This window comes from Talpa occidentalis, unplaced genomic scaffold (assembly GCF_014898055.3).
Source record: "Talpa occidentalis isolate TD23 unplaced genomic scaffold, MPIMG_talOcc4v2.1 talOcc4.17, whole genome shotgun sequence".
Lineage (NCBI taxonomy): Eukaryota > Metazoa > Chordata > Mammalia > Eulipotyphla > Talpidae > Talpa > Talpa occidentalis.
In genome coordinates, this window is record NW_023601754.1 from 6188018 (window position 1) to 6206892 (window position 18875).

General features: G+C 51.8%; 1 protein-coding gene across 2 annotated transcripts; it reads left to right on the forward strand.

Moving 5' to 3' along the window:
• Window positions 1-998: 998 nt before the first annotated feature.
• Window positions 999-16063, forward strand: LOC119248923 (cocaine esterase). 2 transcript variants are annotated; one of them, XM_037515838.2, is made up of 13 exons: window positions 999-1102; window positions 7159-7363; window positions 8257-8398; window positions 9002-9135; window positions 9218-9476; window positions 9912-10010; window positions 10226-10366; window positions 10475-10555; window positions 10797-10941; window positions 11381-11518; window positions 12042-12114; window positions 12518-12728; window positions 15782-16063. In XM_037515838.2, the coding sequence occupies exons 1-12, from the start codon at window positions 1027-1029 to the stop codon at window positions 12702-12704; spliced, it is 1680 nt and encodes a 559-aa protein (XP_037371735.1). In that variant the 5' UTR covers window positions 999-1026; the 3' UTR covers window positions 12705-12728; window positions 15782-16063. The 2 variants fall into 2 exon arrangements, with proteins under 2 accessions (XP_037371735.1, XP_037371734.1); XM_037515837.2 differs by lacking the exon at window positions 15782-16063 and having other exon boundaries at window positions 12518-13842.
• Window positions 16064-18875: the final 2812 nt, after the last annotated feature.

The window sequence follows — 18875 nt, forward strand, 5'->3', positions numbered from 1 at the left end:
CGTGGGTGAAAGACCTTGAACTCGATCTTGACGGGGAGCGAGAGAGGCAAAGTCGCGGACAGGGCGCCGAGTGGCCTTAAACAAGTGCCCGCACCGCGTCTGCGCCTCAGGAGGGCCGGGGCCGGGGCGAGGGGTCGTGGAGACGCTCGGCGAGGGCCTGTCAGGGGATGGAGGGTCTGAAAGGCGGCCCGGGAGACGGCCCTGGACGCAAGGCGGAGCTTTCAGGATAAAGGACGGTCATCCTGCCGTTCCCCGCAGCTTTTTTTTTTTTTTAGCTTTTTAAAAAAAAATTGTAAAGATTTATTTATTTATGCATACAAGAGCTGGGGTGCAGGCCACAGATGCGGGGGGAGGGGGAGAGGATTCACCAGAGACAGAGTGGGGAACAGAACACGCAGACTGACTGAAACACACTGCTGAGGGGAGCAGCGGGGAGACGGGAGAGGTCTGCCGCGCCGTGTGGGTAGCTCCCTGCCTGGGGATCGAACTCGTGCTGCAGAGGCTGCGGATGGCTTCACAGTGCGGTGCTTAACCCCCTGCGCCACCAGGGAGGACCCCGTTTCCTGCAGCTTTAACGCAGTTTGTTCCCATTTCACTCTCAGTGGGAACCTCACGGTGCTGGCCAAGGAAGTTCTCCAGGGCGCCCCAACCACAGTTCATGTCTCCCCCTTTGGACCCCCTGACACGCTCTTCGGGGCCCGCGGCTGTGCAGTGGCCGCAGTGGGTCCAGATCTGGGGAGGGGGTTCTCACTGCCCGGAGGGCTGCCAGGCCCCGCGGCGCCTTCGGAGGGGCCAGGACAGCGGCGCCTCCCCGCCAGCGCCCGCCCGGCGGTGCCCTGTGTGTGGTTCTGCTGTCCTGACAGAACTCACCTTCCCCGGGCCAACCCCGCCCTCCCCGCTTACTCCCTGCCCAGTTCAAACTCCGGCCCCGAGCGCGGCGCTCCCTGAGAAGCTGCGCAGTCCCGGGGGCCTCTCGGGGACGAGCCTCAGCCCGGCGGGGGTGCAGGGACGGCCGTGCAGCCCACCATGCGGCCGGACAGACTCCACGCGCGCCTGTGTGTCGCGGCCTGTGGGCTGCTGCTTCTCCTCGCCCAGGGCCAGGGTGAGGCTGCGGTGGGAGTGGGGGCACCCTGGGGTGAATGAAGGGGGCGGCCGAGAGGAGGGTGGGACTTGCCAAAGTCTGCACAAGGGGAACCTGAGGCTGTGGGAGCGCAGGCGGCAGGGAGGTGGGAGCCGGGGGAGCAAGGGCCACAGAGCCGGGCGCGGGCCTTGGCGGCCGCTGGGGGCTGGAGCGCCAGGGCTGGAGCTGTGCTGAAGCCGCCGAACACTGAGGGGGGCGCGCCAGGAGGGACCCCGAGGAGCGTTCAGGTGGAGGGACTTGGCGACTTTTATCCTGCTTAGAAAAATTCATCGGATTAAGTGTAAAGATGGAAGCAGGTTTATCCAGTGATCAGTGATGAAGCAGCACTCCCTCAGCAGGCAGAGGGGCGCCGCAGAGCTGTACAGAATGGAAGGAGTTTATAGACTGGAAGGGACGAGGGGAAAGAGGATGGGCTGGGTGAGGCCAGGTCGCCCTCCCCGGAGGGCGGAGGGCGGTGCGGTGGAGGGCAGAGGTCTTGAAGGGGAAATCTGGACAGACTGGTTACTATATATCTGGGAGAGGCTGAAACTGCATTTCCATTCACTGTTAGGTATTAACACACATGGGCTTAGCACAAGCGACTCCACTTGGGCCCAGGGCAGCTTTTTCTTAGCGCCCTTCCTCGGCAGTGTGCGGAAGGCCCCGGGGCCCTTGCTGGTTCCTATGGAGGAGCCAGGAACCAGCCATGTGTGTGGTGTAGGTGACATTGCTGGTGGGTAACAATATCTTTGCCATTTGGCTCCGATTATTGTGCCCTGGGCGAGGGGGGAGGGCACCCTGGCACCCTTGGAGTCTCTCTTCAAAGGAGCCCTAGGCAAGGTTACTAGACGTGACTTCCCCCAACTACCACATCCTAAAGCCTGCAGAGACGCTGTCGTGTCCTTCTCACCTGTGCACCCGCCCCAGGCAAGGGCAGGTCTTGGCTTCCAGGGCAAAGGTGAACCTGATTTGTGCCAACTCTGGGTTGGTCTTCCTGGCCCTTTCAGTAACAGAAGCCGTATGGGCACGGTGCCTGCCCAGGGTGCCCACAGCACCTATGATCCCTCTCCCAGTGTATAATCTTCTCCCTCACAGAGGCCTTCCTTGTGTGACCTACCGTCCTCTCCTTTCTCAGTCAAACTGGCCAGGAGACGTCCACGCTTGTTCCTCCCCCATGGCCCATCCCACAGCGTTTCCACCTTACCCACCACCGACCAGACTTTGGTTCTCAGGACCCTCCAGCATGACCATCTGCTAGACCTCAATGATCCCTCCCTTTCAAAATGTTAGAATTTGGGGGCCTCCCTGGTGGTGCAGGGGCTAAAGATAGTGCTATCAAACTATTGCCAGACACTGCAGCACGAGTTTGATCCCCAGCCAGGGAGCTACCCACATGGTGCAGCAGACCTCTCCTGTCTCCCCGCTGCTCCCCTCAGCAGTGTATTTCAGTCAGTCTGCCTGTTTTGCTCCCCACTCTGTCTCTGATGAATCCTCTCACCCCTGGCACCTCTGGCCTGTACCCCAGTTCTTGTATGCATAAATAAATAAATCTTAAAAAAAAAAAGTTAGGATTTTGGATTGGACCCAGTGCTCATCTGTGTACAAGAGGGCGCAGGTGATAGGCCTGACCCTTTCCTGCCCCACCCAGTCCTGGCTTCTCCACAGGAACCAGCAACGGCCCGGGCCTTCTGCACACTGCCCAGGAATTTACCCAAGAATGACATTTTCCCACATCCTTCACTTTCATCTCAATGGTCACAAACTCCACCCGGCCCCCCACTTCTGATACTCAGCTTTTCCGCTGCCTGACACGGGGGTGACTCCCCACACCTTACATGGTAGAGCTTCTTCATGCCGTTTGATGGAAGGGATCCTCTTCAAGGAGAAAGCTTCCTTAACGCAAATGTTTCTGCTCCAGGACATTTCAGAGGCTTTTCTCTTTTGCTATTGCAAACATGAGGAATCGGAGACCAGTGACCCTGGCAAATTACACGGACAGCCGTCACGTCCTGCAAGGAACTGCATGTGGACAGCACGGTGCTGGAGAGAAGGCTGGGCCCTTGGGAAAGCCTTGCTTGATTGCTCTACCCATGGAGAAGCCCGTGAACAGAGGCTGACTCTGGCCTCCCCCACACCGGGTGGCCTCCAGCATGTTGGTCCTTGTCGGTCAGATAGGTGTACAGACTTTCCCTGAGGCTGTGTGGGTAATTTTGTTTTGTGGTTTTTGTTTTGTTTTACTTTTTGTTATGGAACCAGGCTCAGACCTGCCAAATTCTGCAAGCGCAGAACCTGAGTCTGCAGGAGGGAAGCTGCCAGGGAGGCGGAGCCAGTGGTGATAGCCTGACTGAATACCTCCCTGTAGCCCAAGGCACAGAGGTCAGAGCTGCCTGAGGCCACACAGCGCCCAAAGGCTCCCAGTTTGATGGAGAATAATTTAATAAACCCAATATGTCCATCATCAGCTGTCAACAATTATCCAATCTAATAGGGCAACCTACTTTTATCTAGACTTTTCTCCCTTGCACCATTATTTGAAACAAATCCCAAACATCGTATCATCTGTATATTTTTCAGCATGTTCTACTGAAGAAAAGAAAGACAACAGCAGCACACTTTTGTATTATAATCAACTATTAGGTGAAATGTTCTTATCTCCTATTATCTCATAAATGACATTTATAGGGTTTTTCTTTGAAATCAGGATTCAAATAAGGTCCATACTTTGAAATTTGGTCTATATGGTTCTTATTTATTTATGGATATTTATATATATTTTACATTATTGCTCTTTTTTTTTTTTAAAGATTTATTTATTTATTTATACAAGCACTGGGTACAGTCAGAAGTGCGGGAGGGTGAGAGAATTCACCAGAGCCAGAGGGGAGAACAGAACAGGCAGAGTGACGAAGTACACTGCTGAGGGGAGCAGCAGGCGGCAGGAGGGGTCTGAGTGCCATGTGGGACCCTCGCCCGGTGGCCGGGGATCGAACCAGCATTGCAGAGGCTGCGGGCAGCTTCGCAACCCAGCGCTCAACCGCTGCGCCACCAGGGAGGCTCTCATTGCTCATTTTTAAACAATATTTGCTCCCCCCCCACCCCCGGGTGTAGTCCTCATAGAATTTCCTTCCCCAATGCACCCAGGCACCATCACTACGGTCCCCTGTACTCCTCCCAATCCCTCTCCCTCCTCCTTCCCTGCAGGATGTCTCTGGTTTATAATTGTCTGTTTTTGTTTTGTTGTGTTGTGTTTTACATTCTCATCATTTTTTCCCCCCGATGTCTTATTTGGTTGCCTATATTCCTCCTATAAGTGAAACTGTTAGGGGGAAGGATGTCCTGAGCTAATCCCATGCAGGCTTTGTGGACTCCACCCCCACTGCAGACCAAAGCCATCAGGACATTGGGAAAGTCCCGTCACCACCCAAGGGAAGGTGGCTGGGACCTGAGGGTGGAGTTAAGCAGCCAGGTTGGGTATAAAAACCAGACACGCGGGCCTTGGGGGGCTTGCTGTCTCTCGCCTCCTGGCTTCCTGGCTCCTGGCTCACGAGCGCCATTTGGGATTACAGATCGGTGGATCGTGTAGGACCCATTTAAAACTTTGTCTCCCACTTTTCTCCCTGAGCTGTATATTTCCTCACTTGCCCTTCCCTTGTAAATAAACCTTTCATTAACCTCTCGCATGCGCCCGCAGTAGAGCATTGATAAGTCCTTTTAAGCGCGCGGGTGAGGACCCACAGGCAGGCACCCCTGTTTTGTATCGGGGCTGCCCTATAACAAACCATCTGATATTTTTCTTTTTCCTTCTGACTTATTTCACTGAGCATAATTCCTTCTAGCTCCATCCATGTTGCTGCAAATGGCATGAGTTTATCTTTTTTGATTGCTGAGTAGTATTCCATTGTGTATATCTGCCGATGTGGTTCTTTTTTTAATAACAGCTTTGAGATGTAATTCACACGGCATTCCATTCACCCGCTTGAGGTGTACAAGTCAATGGTTTTAACATGGCCAAGAGTTTACTTCATCATTCCCCCTTCACCGCAGCCTGAGCAGATGGGTTGTTTTCTGTGTCTTTGGATATGCCAGTTCAGGCCACTTCCGATAAATGAAATCGTTCCAAGAAAGAAAAGCTTCTTTCACAAAGCATCTTTTCACGGTTCATCCATGTTGCAGCATGTGTCAGAATTTTTCATAGCTGATTAATATATTCTATGTTTAGCTAGGACACATTATTTTTTTAAAGATTTGTTTATTTATGCATACAAGACCTGAGGTATAGGCCAGAGATGCTGAGGGGGAGGGGCGGTGAGAGACTTCAAGAGAAACAGAGTGGGGAACAGAACAGGCAGACTGACTGAAACACACTGCTGAGGGGAGCAGCGGGCGAGACAGGAAAGGTCTGCTGAGCCATGTGGGTGGCTCCCTGGCTGGGGATCAAACTCAGGCTGCAGCGGCTACAGATAGCTTCATAGGTTGTGTCTTAACCTCTTGTGCCACTAGGGAGGCCCTGGATGCATTATTGACCCACTTGCCAGTTGATGGACATTTGGATTGTTTCCACTTCCTGGCTGCTAGGAACCCACATTGAACATTCATGTACAAGTTTTTGTGTGGACACATGTTTTTAATTCTCTTGGGATATACCTGCCATTGGAACTGCTGGGTCATAGGGTAACTAGAAGAACTGCTAAATTATTTTCCAAACCACCCACACCATTTTATCTTCTCACCAGCAATGTAAAGGCTCCGATTTTTCTACATCCTCGCCAACATTTGTCATTATCTGTCTTTTTGATGTTTTGCATTATTCCTCTGCCTCTCTTTTATCTTCCTTGTGAAGAGGATAACTAGTTTATTTGTTGTGTTGAAAAAAACAGTTTATTCTAGAGGGGATCCTAGAGTTTGGGTTTTGCACATGGCATTCCTGTAGTGTCTTTTTAACTTTTTTCAGTCCCCTGAATGCCTGTAAATTTGTATTTATATTCTCAAGGCTAGATCAGATTCAGGTTTTGGATTTCACTTTGTTTTGGCAAGTCCACTTCCTGCGTGGTTCTGTGGGACGGCCATGGATGACTGGCTTGCTTTCTGTGACAAGATAAGTTGTTGTCAGCATAGCCTTTGGTGTGCTTTTTTCTTTGAAATTCTTTTCTTTTATTAAAGATTTTACTTATTTATTTTTGTATAGAACTGGGGCCTAGGCCAGAGGTGCTGGGGGTGAGAGGATTCCCCAGAGACAGAGTGGGGAGCAGAACAGGCAGATCTACTGAAACACACTGCTGAGGGGAGCAGCGGGTAAGACAGGAGAGGTCTGCTGCGCCATATGTGGGTCAGCTCCCTCAAACTCAGGTCCATGAGGTGGGCCTTTATGGTGATAGTGTTGCGACTTAACCCTTGGGCCACCAGGGAGGCCCAGTGTGCCTTTTTGTTAGTATGAGTGAGGTGAATACCCCTTCACTTGCTGAAGATCCATGTATTTGTATTCCTTCTTCTGTGTGAACATGTTCTCTGACCATTTCGTATTTTGCTAAATAGTTGACAATGCTTAATTCCTTTGTTGAAATTCCTTACTAAAAATATTATCTCTCTCCGATGACTTTCAGTCACTTCCTTCCTCCCTGGCTCCCACAGCAGGGTAGGCAGCACTTTTTACATTTCTCTTGTAGTTCTTCTCATCACATCACTCTTTGTTTGAAGGAGACTTTCTTTGCGACCTTTCTGGTCACCACATCTCTCTCACTGTCTGGTGACCTGGCACATGGTCAGTGGAAATGACACTCTCACCTGTTGGACTCACGTGACCAATTGTTTGACTCTTGGCATCAAACTCCAAGGAACCTCTGTGTGGTGGAAAAGCCCAGGGCTGGACCCAGTGAAGGCACTGGTATGGGGGGAGGTGAGGACAGAGTGACAGGCAGGAAATTTGTGAAGCAGGGGTCCCTTGCGCAGAACCGAAGATGAGGAAATAGGGAACCACATCAGGACTCTGGGAGGGCAGCTGATTGGGTGGACCCACCCCTGATATCCATTCTTGTCCCCAGGCCAGGACGCCTCCAGCCCCATCCGGAACACGCACACAGGGCAGGTGCGGGGAAGCCTCGTCCACGTGGAGGGCACCGATGTGAGGGCCCACACCTTCCTGGGAATTCCTTTTGCCAAGCCACCTCTAGGGCAGCTGCGATTTGCACCCCCCGAGCCCCCCGAGTCTTGGAGTGGTGTCAAGGATGGGACCTCCTACCCAGCCGTGTAAGCAGGGGGTTCTGGGAACTTCAAGCCCCGGGGAAGAGGGTGCTTTGAGGCCTGGGCCAGGTTGTCACAATTTCATTTAATCCCGCCACACCCAGCTTTCCCTCTGAGGTTGGTGGATTCCCACATGCATTTTCCCAGTGAACATATTGGGGCTCACAGGCAAAGTGAACTTCCCCAGGATCAGAGCTTGGCACTCGAAGGGCATTAGCTCCATCCACGTCCTGAAGGGATGCGCAGAGACCCACGTCTCCCCAGCTTCTAGTTATGCCAAGCGTTCTCCGCCAGCAGAGGCGGGTGTCCCTGCCAGAGGTTCTGTTTGGCTCCATGAATTTTGTAAGCGCCCCTGACTCTACAGATCCCTGAGGGATGGGGGAATCCCCCTGCCCCACGGTTACTGTGCCAACCGACAGGACCAGGTGCCGTCGGCCAAGGGCATGAGTATGTTCTTACAACTAGAGGCTGCGGGGTGATGAGATTCTCTGAAAGTTTCTGGATTTGGAATGAGGGGCTCCCCCCACCCTTCTCATGCAGCATCAACATACATTCATTCAGGGAGCTTATGTACATGAACTCCCACCTGGGTACAGGTATGGTGGTGAATGGCAACATGTGCAACCAGTGGTTCTCTACGAGAACCCCAAAAGTCAAGTTTTCCCAGTCCCAGGAAAATTGGTATTGAAGGTCCTCACAGCCTTGAGACCTCTCTGAAGACTGGGTTCCACCCCAGCTTCCCCAAAGCCTGAAACCTGGTGAGGAGGGCCTTCAGGGAAGGACCAAGTATGAGCAGGTCTCAGGGACAGGGGTACTAAGGGGGACTGGGAACAAGTGAGCCCAGGATCTGATCTTGGCCACGGCGAGGCCCCATGGTGACCGCCCACCCCGATTACTAGATGTCTGCAGAACTCCGATGCAATGAATGGAATGGCTGTGAAAATCCTGAATCTGACTCTGCCTGTCACCACCATGTCTGAAGACTGCCTGTACCTCAACATCCATACACCTGCCCATGCCCACGAGGGCTCCAACCTGCCTGTGAGTGCCAGGTCACAGCCCGCAGGGGTTGGGAGGACATTTGCTCTGTAAGCAGATGAGAAATGACAAGATCAACCTGGGCCTTGCTGCAGCGTGGAGCCTGTCGACAAGCCTCTCGTGAACAGCGCTTCTTTCCGAGGGCGGGCAGCTGACTCCTGCGCACGGGACCCTGGCGGCTTGCAGGGGCCCAGGACACACCCAGCCAAGTCATGCAAGCCCAGGAGACCTGCTCAGGTGTCAGAGGGCTGCACTTGGAGGTGGCTAGAGACCCCTCCGCGGATTACCTGTTGGAACAATAAGAATGAAGGCTACTCTTGATTCATTTGCCTATGGGATGTCAGGGAGATACCCCTTTTCTTTCCACCCCAGAGAGGATTCCGGGAGAAACAGAGCGAGGCTTTGGTCCACGGGGCAGACCTCCAGGATGGGACACCTGGTTTTCTTGACAGGCCTTGCGCCACCCTTGGCCTAGGTTATAAAAGCACCACCCTCTTTTGCTAGGTTGTTAGGAAGACAGAGTCAAAAAGGTGATTAGTCCAAGTAGCCCCCCAGGGGTGTTTGGGCTGGGTGGGAACCATGTAATTTCTGCCTCGGTTTCCCTAGGTGATGGTGTGGATCCATGGTGGGGCGCTGGTGATGGGCATGGCCTCCATTTACGACGGCTCTGCATTGGCAGCCTTTGAGGACGTGGTGGTGGTTGTGATCCAGTACCGCCTGGGTGTGCTGGGCTTCTTCAGGTGAGACTGGGGTCCGAGCTGGGCAACCTGGGCTGAGTGGAGCCAGAACAGTCTCGTGATCTCCCTCCCTGCCACTTCTCAGCACTGGCGACAAGCACGCAACTGGCAACTGGGGCTACCTAGACCAAGTGGCCGCGCTCCGCTGGGTCCAGCAGAATATTGCCTACTTCGGAGGTAACCCTGGCCGCGTCACCATATTTGGCGAGTCCGCAGGCGGCACAAGTGTGTCCTCGCACGTCGTGTCCCCCATATCCCAAGGACTCTTCCACGGCGCCATCATGGAGAGTGGTGTGGCCCTGCTGCCTGGCCTCATTGCCAGCTCCTCTGACGTGGTCTCCACAGTGAGTGCCCAACCTGGGAAATCCCAGACCTGCGGCTTCTCCCTTGCTTCTCAGTTCAGACTCTATTGTTCTATCAGTTAAATGGGGATAACAAGACTCCCCTGCCATAGGAGCATCTTGGAAACTACCACCTGTCCGGGGATGGTGAGGGGTTCCAGGGTCAGAACACATAGGCCTCCACCACTGCAGAGGCCGAGCATGTTCTGTGATGTGCAGAGCTGCTGCCCTGGGGCTCTCCACCATCCAGGCAGGTGGGTGACACCACTGGCTGAGACTTCTGATCATCAGGGAGGGTGGAACACTCAAAACTGCAGGAATCCACTTATGAGACTGAGATTTGGGGTGCACCTGCTACCCAGCTGTGGTCTTGGGCAAACCCTTTTCCCTTTGACTCAGGAAAAGCAATGAGCCAGCCCCTGCCTGGTCTCTTTACAGATGGTGACTGACCGGTCTGGCTGTGGCCAGGTGGACTCGAAGGGCCTGGTAGACTGCCTGCGGGGCAAGAGTGAAGAGGAAATGCTGGCCATCAATGAGGTGGGACTGAATGGACTCGGGTATGGAGGGAGGGGGCCGAGAGGTGTGGTTCAGGCAAGGCTGGTTGCCCTTCACACCCCCCAGGGTGACTTACTCCATCTCCACGCCTCGGTGTCCAGGGGAGGGTGCACGTACCCAGGGATGAGCCGGGAAGGGGCAGAAGGCGCACAAAGGGCACCAGAAGAGTCTTGGACTGATCTCATGTGCCCCCTCAGCCCTTCAAGATCATCCCCGGTGTGGTGGATGGGACCTTCCTGCCCAGGCACCCCCAGGAGCTGCTGACCTTTGCCGACTTTCAGCCCGTCCCCAGTATCATTGGCGTCAACAATGATGAGTATGGTTGGCTCATCCCCATGGTGAGTCCTAGCCCCAAACACCCATGGAGGGAGAGCCCATCCTATGTGTGTGTGTGGGGGGGCACTTTGCAGCTCCAGGCCCCAACTTGAGACACCCTCAACCTGCAGAGCATGAACATCTCTGACACCCAGAGGGAAATGGACAGAGAGACCATGAAGACTATTCTGCAGGAAACGTCAGCAGCGCTGGTGAGGCTCCAGGCACCCGCCCACTGGACCGGGCCCCTACCCCCTCCCAAGGCAGGGGACACCCAACTCTGAGAGACCCTGTCCGTGCAGCACCTCCCGAGCAAAGACTGGGGTGTGTGTGTTTGCGGATGCTTGGTCCCTGCCCCCCACTGCCTGTCCCATCCCAGAACCCAGCTCTCCAACCGTGACCCGCTGCCTGCCTCCCTGCCTAACCTGACTCTCCCTGACCCGCCCGGAGCAGAGTTTGCCGTCTGAGTTTGGTCACCTGCTGTTGGAGGAGTACATGGGTGACAGCACAGACCCCCAAACCCTCCGAGCCCAGTTCCATGAGATGATGGGGGACTCCATCTTCGTGATCCCTGCACTCCAAGTAGCCAATTTTCAGCGTGAGTATATCTATAACGAGGGCCAACTGGCAAAGGGGCAGCTCGGGCTGCAGACGCTGGGTGGCGCCTGTCAGTGTCCAGGCCCTCTGGGCGATACACCTGTTGGTAGGTGTCCAGGTCCTTACCCTGGAAGCCAGGTACATGATGTCTCACCTGGGTAAATCCTCACAGCTAGTCTAAGAGGCAGACGCTTTCCCCATTCCACAGAGGAGGACACAGGCTCAGTCACCTTCAGGGATGGCCCAAGGCCAAGAGCTAGGAAGTTCCAAGGCTGTGATTTGAACCCAGGCCCTTCCCACTGCCCTTGCTTCAGCCCAGGGCTCTCTTACCCCCGTCAGATTCTGTCTGCTTTGGACCTAGCTATCCCGACACCATGGGTGAGGCAAGAAAGCTCCGGGTGAGAGGCCACCCCCTCATGATGCCCACCCCACCCCCGTAGGTTCCCACGCCCCTGTGTATTTCTACGAGTTCCAGCACCGGCCCAGCTTCTTCAAGGACATCAAGCCACCCCACGTGAAGGCGGACCATGCCGATGAAATCACTTTTGTCTTCAGAAGCTCTGCCTTGATCAAAGACTGTGAGTTCCTAGGCGGGTCTCTCGAAGGCTCCTTGTTCCCCGGATGTGGGGCGACACCGTGGCCGAGTCCCTGAGCGAGGGTGACTGCCTTTAATGTGCAGATGAGGAAACCGGGGCCCTGAGAGGACTGGACTAGGTGTCCAGCTAGAAATGCCGAGCTAGAATCAGCGTCCAGGACTTTTTAGACTGGGACCTGTGCTGCCTCCAGTGCTCCCCTCCAAACCAGGGCGCCTGGCATGGACACAACAGGGAGTACTTCAAAGGCGTATCTGTGCCTTAAGGAACTTTGCAGTGTCAAAAGGTAGAAAGGGTGTTTTAGGCCAGGAAAGACCCCAGTGTCAGATCCCCTGGAGTGTGGGATGAGCCTCCTAAGCTGGGTGCAGAGCCGGGAGGAACAGGAAGAATCCAGGCCTAGGGAGGAGCCAGGGCAAAGTCCACCCCCATGGTCAATGTGGCGGGGGATGAGCTGTGTGCTGACCTGGGCTGGGCCCTGACCCGGACTCTTGTCCTCTGCTCTCTATAGTTAAAATCACTGAGGAGGAGGAGCTGTTGAGCAGGAAGATGATGAAGTACTGGGCCAACTTTGCTCGAACTGGGTGAGATATCACACCCCACCTCAACTCCCACGGGGGACCTCATTCCCACCTGGACTTCCCTCCGGCTGTGATGGCCTTATTAGCACACATGTGTCTTCGACTGCAAGTGGGTCCCTTCCCTAGTTCCAGGACCCACAGAGAGGGTGGGTCCATCTCCTAGTGACCTGGGGGGTGGGGGCATACGGGGGTGGGGGGAGTCAGTCTCCTTCTCAGCAGAAGGGACAAAACAACCAGGCTACCCTGCCCCCTAGTGGAGTTGACACTCTAGGGAGAGCTGGTTTCTCATTCTCCACGCCCACTGGGCAGGTTTGGCTGCCTTGCCTGATCCCAGTCAGGGTGCCCAGATTTGGGCTCCACAGGGCTCACAGCAACCCTCACAGTCCTGCTTGGGCCTTGTCTACAGGGATCCCAACGGCGAGGATCTGCCGCACTGGCCCGTGTATGACCAGGAGCAGCAATACATGCAGCTGAACTTGCAGCCTACAGCAAGTCGGGCCCTGAAGGCCAACAGGCTCCGGTTCTGGACGAAGACCCTACCCAAGAAGATCCAGGAGCTGACGCGTGCCAAGGAGAAGCACACAGAGCTGTAGTTTCCTGTGTCTGGTGGCGAGGGGGTGAGGAGGGTTCTCCCCAATGTGCCCCCACACACCCACCGAGGAGCCCTAAGTTTCCCTTCATGAACACAGCCATTTATCAATTATTTCACCCAGCCGTTAGCAAACATTTATGACCCACGCACTGCATGACCGAACCGCCAAGCCTGCCACGGGTCCTTTCTTGTTAAACACACTCAGTAACCCTCCCTCCCATACAGCCGTGGGTGGACAAACGCCAATGAAGTTCACCTTCCCCAACACCCCGGCTTCATCTCCACCTTCTCCCCAGCTTCTCTCCTCCAGGACCCCAGGCCTCCCCCACTTTGAAAGAGGGTACTTTGGGGAATGTTGTTTACACCTGGCTCTCAAACCCACATGTTCTCATATCTGTCAGTGGACAACTGAAAACCTGGACACGAGGAGCCCTGGAACGTCGAGGTTACCACCTCACCCACTGGGGTTGGCTACCACTGAGAATGTGCAAGGCCCTGTCCCCAGCTATTGTCACTCTAGATTAAATGTCATCTATCATTGACATTGAAACATGCACTCTCCCACCTCTGTTCCTCAGTGGCGACTGGCCCCATTTTTTGTAAGAAGCATGACTACATTTGTCCACAGGCCCTGGAGCCTGGGCCAGCTGTGACGTGACCAGAGAACCAGGCAAGTGACCAAGGAGACTTTGGACAAGACCTCACCTCACTGAGAGACTGTATCATTTGTCTCAAGTGGGAAGTTTCCTTGGTCATCTGCCTCCTGAAGTTTGCCTTTATTTTCAGTGACTCTACAGACACTGCAGGGCCTGCATTTCACATGACTGTAGCACAGGCGTGAAGACTTGGGATGTTTATCTTTGGATGTTTCCTAGAAGTAGTATTGAGGGAGGGCCTCCCTGGTGGCGCAGCGGTTGAGCGCTGGGTTGCAAAGCTGCCCGCAGCCTCTGTGGCGCCGGTTCGATCCCCGGCTGCTCCCTGGCCACCAGAGGAGGATCCCGCATGGCGCGCAGACCTCTCCTGCCGCCCGCTGTACTCCTCAGCAGTGTGTTTCGGTCCCTCTGCCTGCTCTGCTCCCCGCTCTGGCTCTGGTGAATTGTCTCACCCTCCCGTGCTTCTGACTGTACCCAGTGCTTGTATGTATAAATAAATAAATAAATAAATAAATAAATAAATAAAGTAGTAGTATTGATGGACAGGCAGTCCAGGAATACCTTGGAGAAGAGACTCTTGTCCCCTAAGTCCCTAGGGCCTCTCCATCCAGAGAGGTCACCTCTTACCTTTTGGAAGCCCTCTTGCCACCCTCCAGCCCCCCACTGCCTCCTCTGCTGAGAATTCCCTGACTCACTGGGAGATCACATGATTCCTTTTCCTACTTATCTAGACCGTTTTCCCTAAACTTTTTTTTCCCCAAAGTAACTTTCTCTTACACTTTATCTCAGCATGCAGAGGTACCAAATGGTCTCCCCTCTGCTTCCTTGTTCCACAAAGCATTTTGTCTCCATTGCTAAGAGATCGCATCACTCTTCTCAAAGACCCAGGCCTCTCCCTATGCCCCTCCCTCTGTCTAACTCATCCCACCTGGCACTAGATTTCCAGAGGGAACATCCCCTTTCTTTTCCTCCACTGCCTTTAAGTCCAACCTAAAGTTGGGTCGGAAAAGATGGAAATTCCCGCTTTGCCCACGCTGGGCACCAGATGGCAGACAAGGACAGTTTCTAGTCATGCATGTCTCCATGTTTTTCAGTCCTGCAGACACTGGGTAGACTTCCCAAATGCAGATTCCCACCAGTTTTTAGGACTAGTTTTAGCAGGACTAGTATATTTTAGTAGGACTCGTATATTTTAAGTTTTGTTGTAGAATAATTTATATAAAGTTAAATGCCCCTGTTTTAGGTGTACAGTTTGGCAGGTTTGGATCAACATATAGGACATACGACCACCACCACATCAAGTTTTAGAATGCTTCTATTGCTCCAGAAAGTTCCTTTGAGCTCCTTGGAAGTCAATCACTGTTCTGACCCTGGCCTCAGGAAACCACCAACTGCTTTCTGTTGCTACTCTTTGCCTTTTCTAGAATGTCATAGAAATAGAATCATGTTTTACTGACTTCTGTCACTTAATGAAAGTCAACTAGCAGTTCCTTTCATTGCTGGGTAGTTCTACAGATGATATGCCCCATTTTATCCATTCGTCAGTTGATGGACAATTGAGTGATTTCTATTTTTTGGCTATTTTAAATAAAGTTGCTACAAATATTTTCAGACAAGTCTGTGTGGATATGTGCTTGCATTTCTTTTGGTTAAATAGATAAGAGTGGAATTGGTGGAATATGAAGAATGCAGGTTTAACTTTTTTTTTTTAAAAGATTTATTTATTTATTCATACAAGCACTGGGTACAGTCAGAGCGTGGGAGGGTGACAGAATTCACCAGAGCCAGAGCGGGGAACAGAACAGGCAGATTGACGAAATACACTGCTGAGGGGAGCAGCGGGTGGCAGGAGAGGTCTGCGCACCATGTGGGACCCTTGCCTGGTGGCCAGGGATCAAACTGGCGCTGCAGAGGCTGTGGGCAGCTTCACAACCCAGCGCTCAACCGTTGCGCCACCGGGGAGGCCCCAGGTTTAACTTTTGAAGACAATGACAAAGTGTAAAGTCTTCCAAAGTGACTATGAAGGAAAAACTTAGTTTCTTTCTTTATTTAGGAAAAACCCAGGTCTCTCCTATGATGACTTTCCTGTGTGTGTCAACTTTATTTCCACGCAGAATAATTTACCTCTGACACTATGGTCACCAAATGTGTGGGGATTTTTTCCCCCCACCAAGCTGTTCTGTGGCATGAGTTGGGTGAACTCAATTGAACTCAATCCTGACTCCATCCAGAGACAGGGTCAGATCTCATCGGTTAAGGACCCAGTTCCATAGGCTGCCCACCCCCCCCCACACACACACACTTCAGATGCCAGTCTCAGTGCAGCTAGAGGTTGGACATTCTAATGACCCCTCTTTGGGTTCCATTAATTTGCTAGAGTTGCTCCCAGGACTGAGGGAAATATTTGTTTTCCATCTTATTAAAGGCGATAATAAAGAATACAGATGAACAGCCATGTGAAGAGATCCGTAGGGGGCCTCCCCAGTGGCGCAGGCGGTTGAATGCAGCACTGTGAAGCTATCTGCAACCTCTGCAGTGTCGGTTCGATCCCCACTGGCTGCGAAGCAACCCACGTGGCACAGCAGACCTCTCCTGGCTCCCCCGCTGCTCACCTCAGCAGTGTATTTCAGTCAGTCTGCCTGTTCTGTTCCCGGCTCTATCTCTAGTGAATCCTCTCACCCTCCCATACATCTGACCTGTACCCCAGTTCTTGTATAAATAAAATAAATCTTAAAAAAAAGAGAGAGATCTGTAGGGCAAGGCCTGGGAGGGTTCTGAGCACAAGAGTTTCTGTCCCCATGAAACTGCATATAGATGTGTTGCCCACCTGGAAGCTCCCCGAACTCCCTATAGTTGGGCTTTTATGGCGTCATCCTCATGTAGGCACGATCAATTATTAACTCTATTCTCAGCTGCTCTCCGCACTCTGGAGAAAGGGGTAGGGGCTGAAAATTCCAAGCTTCTGATGATGACTGCGTCTTTCTGGCACCCAGCCCCATCCAGGAGCCTGCCCAGAGTCACCTCATTGGGACAAAAGATGCTCTTGGTGCTCTTATCACTGGGGATTTTGCCAGGGCTTTAGGGGCCCTGTGTCGGGGTCAGGGTCAAAGACAAATGTTAGAACAAGAGATGCTCCCAGTGCTCTCATTGCTTAGGAAATTACAGGGCTTGAAGAGCTCTGCGTCAGGAAGCAGGGCGGAGACCACTATGTATTTTAGCTCAGGACTGGGTTTTTTTTTTTTGTGCATCCCCAGCGCCGTAGCGGTGTCCAGCCACTCCCTGTCCTCACGGACACTTGCTGCCAGCAGGCTGTTACATTTGATTCACTTTAATGGGTGTGTAGTGGTGTCTTACTGTGGTTGGTGTGTTTTCTCTCTCTCTCTCCCATGCATCATGTATACACATAAATGGATCAAGACTCTGGCAGGGGGGTACAGTCAGGGTTCTGGAAAGATAAAGACTGTGGACAGAGTTGCCCAGCAGCTGGATCCGGGGTAAAGGCAGAGAGCATGGTGCTGGGTCCCCCTGCATTCTGACCTGACTGCCTACCCATGGGGAACAGAGAGCCAACCCCAGGAGGAGCTTGGCCAGGGTGCATGGCCACCTCTGCATCCACAGACCACTCAAGAAAGCACAGCCTCAATTCAGCTGCGAACTTGATGACAATTCCCAGGGTGCTATCACGCCCTGGGGTTCCCCCTGAGTCCATGGGATGGACTTAGTCCCAAGGGACACTCCTTCAACATCCTCCAGGCAACAGGCCTGCACTCTCCCCTCCCTGCCTTGTGAGGCCAATATTGCCTCATTATGCCATGACAGAGGTTACATTTGAAGCAAACACTTTCTGATTTCCAGACTTTTTCTACAAAAATAGAATCCCATCAATCAAGAGTCAAGAGTACCTCCTTCCATAAAATTCTCCACACCTTCCTCTGCTTTTTCTTTTTTAGTAAACATTTATGTTGAAGCATAACATTTGCATAGGACCTATGTTTCCACATTTCCACAGAAGTGCACAAATGATAGGTGTACAACTTGATTAATTTTCGCCAAATGAAGATATCACTATGTAATCAGCAACTGGATCAAGAAAGATCATTAGCCCCTGAAATCAGATGTCACATGCTTTTATCAGTCACTTCTCCCAAAGGTAACTGCTATTCTGACTTACAATGTCATGGATTTGTTTTGCCTGCTAAATGGACTCAAACAGTCCAATTTACAGTCCTATAATAGCTAATAGCTATTGGTTGATCCAGTCCTATAATAGCTAATAGCTATCTGGTTGATCCAAACCCTTGCCAAAATATTGGTTTTATTAATTTTTCATATTAACTTTCCTCTTTTCCTTAACAGCTTTACTGAGATATCATTCACATCCCCAAAACACACCTGTGTAAAATGTACAATTAAATGAGTTGTGGTAATTTCACAATAGGTGTGACCATCACCACAGTCAATTTTAGAACTGTTTTGTCTAAGAAACACTGCATGCTTTAGCTATTACTCTGTATCCTAAGGTTTTCCCCCAACCTTAAAAACAACTGATCTATTTTACATCTCTTTTGGTTACCCTGTTCTGGACATTTCAAATTAACAGAATCATTTGTGACTGGCATCTTCCACTTAGCACATTTTTTTTTTTGAGTTTCACCTATGTTGTAGTAGATCAATACTTTATTCCTTTTGGAATATATTCCAAATAATATTATATTATTGCAAATGATATTCCATCATATGGATATACTACATTTGTTTTGCCCATTCATCAGATGAAGACATTTGAGTTGTTTCTGAGTAGCTATTATGAATAATGTTGCTATGAATATTTGTGTGCAACTTTTTGTGTGGACCTATATTTTCATTTCTCTTGGACATATGTAGTTATAGACATGGCTTTCCATGATACACACGCACCCCCGAGAAGTAAAATTGATATATGGTGACTTTTATGTTTAATCATCTGAGGAATGACCAAACCCTTTCCCAAAGTGCCTGCCTCATCTTACATTCCCACCAGAAGTCTATGAGCATTTAGATTTCTCCACTTCCTCAGCAACATTTATTATTTAGTATCTTATTTTATATTATTTATCATTTTTTCTGCATTTTTAAAAAGATTTATTTTATACAAGAACCGGGGTACAGGCCAGATGTGTGGGAGGGTGAGAGGATTCACCAGAGGCAGAGCGGGGAACAGAACAGGCAGACTGACGAAATACACTGCTGAGTGGAGCAGCGGGGGAGACAGGAGAGGTCTGCTGTGCCATGTGGGTCAGTGCCCTCGCTGGGGATCAAACTCATGCTGCAGTGGCTGCAGATTGCTTCATAGTGCTGAGACAACCCCTTGTGCCACCATCAAGTCCCCTACTTTAATTTCTTACAACAATGTTTTGTCATTTTCAGAGAATAAGTTTTGGATCTCTTTTGTTTGGGAGCCTCCAGGGCATGGAGAGACTCCAGGAGTTATCAAGTCAACAGCTGAGCTCAGACTGCTTTCTTGAGCAACCACCTGTGAA

What these genes read in the sequence shown, in the direction of transcription:
- LOC119248923 (XM_037515838.2), top strand. Translation starts at nt 1,027, where the DNA reads ATGCGGCCGGACAGACTCCACGCGCGCCTGTGTGTCGCGGCCTGTGGG. An exon ending in TCTCCTCGCCCAGGGCCAGG is followed by an intron (nt 1,103 to 7,158) that starts GTGAGGCTGCGG and finishes TCTTGTCCCCAG; the next exon opens with GCCAGGACGCCTCCAGCCCC. An exon ending in CTCTGCCTTGATCAAAGACT is followed by an intron (nt 11,519 to 12,041) that starts GTGAGTTCCTAG and finishes TGCTCTCTATAG; the next exon opens with TTAAAATCACTGAGGAGGAG.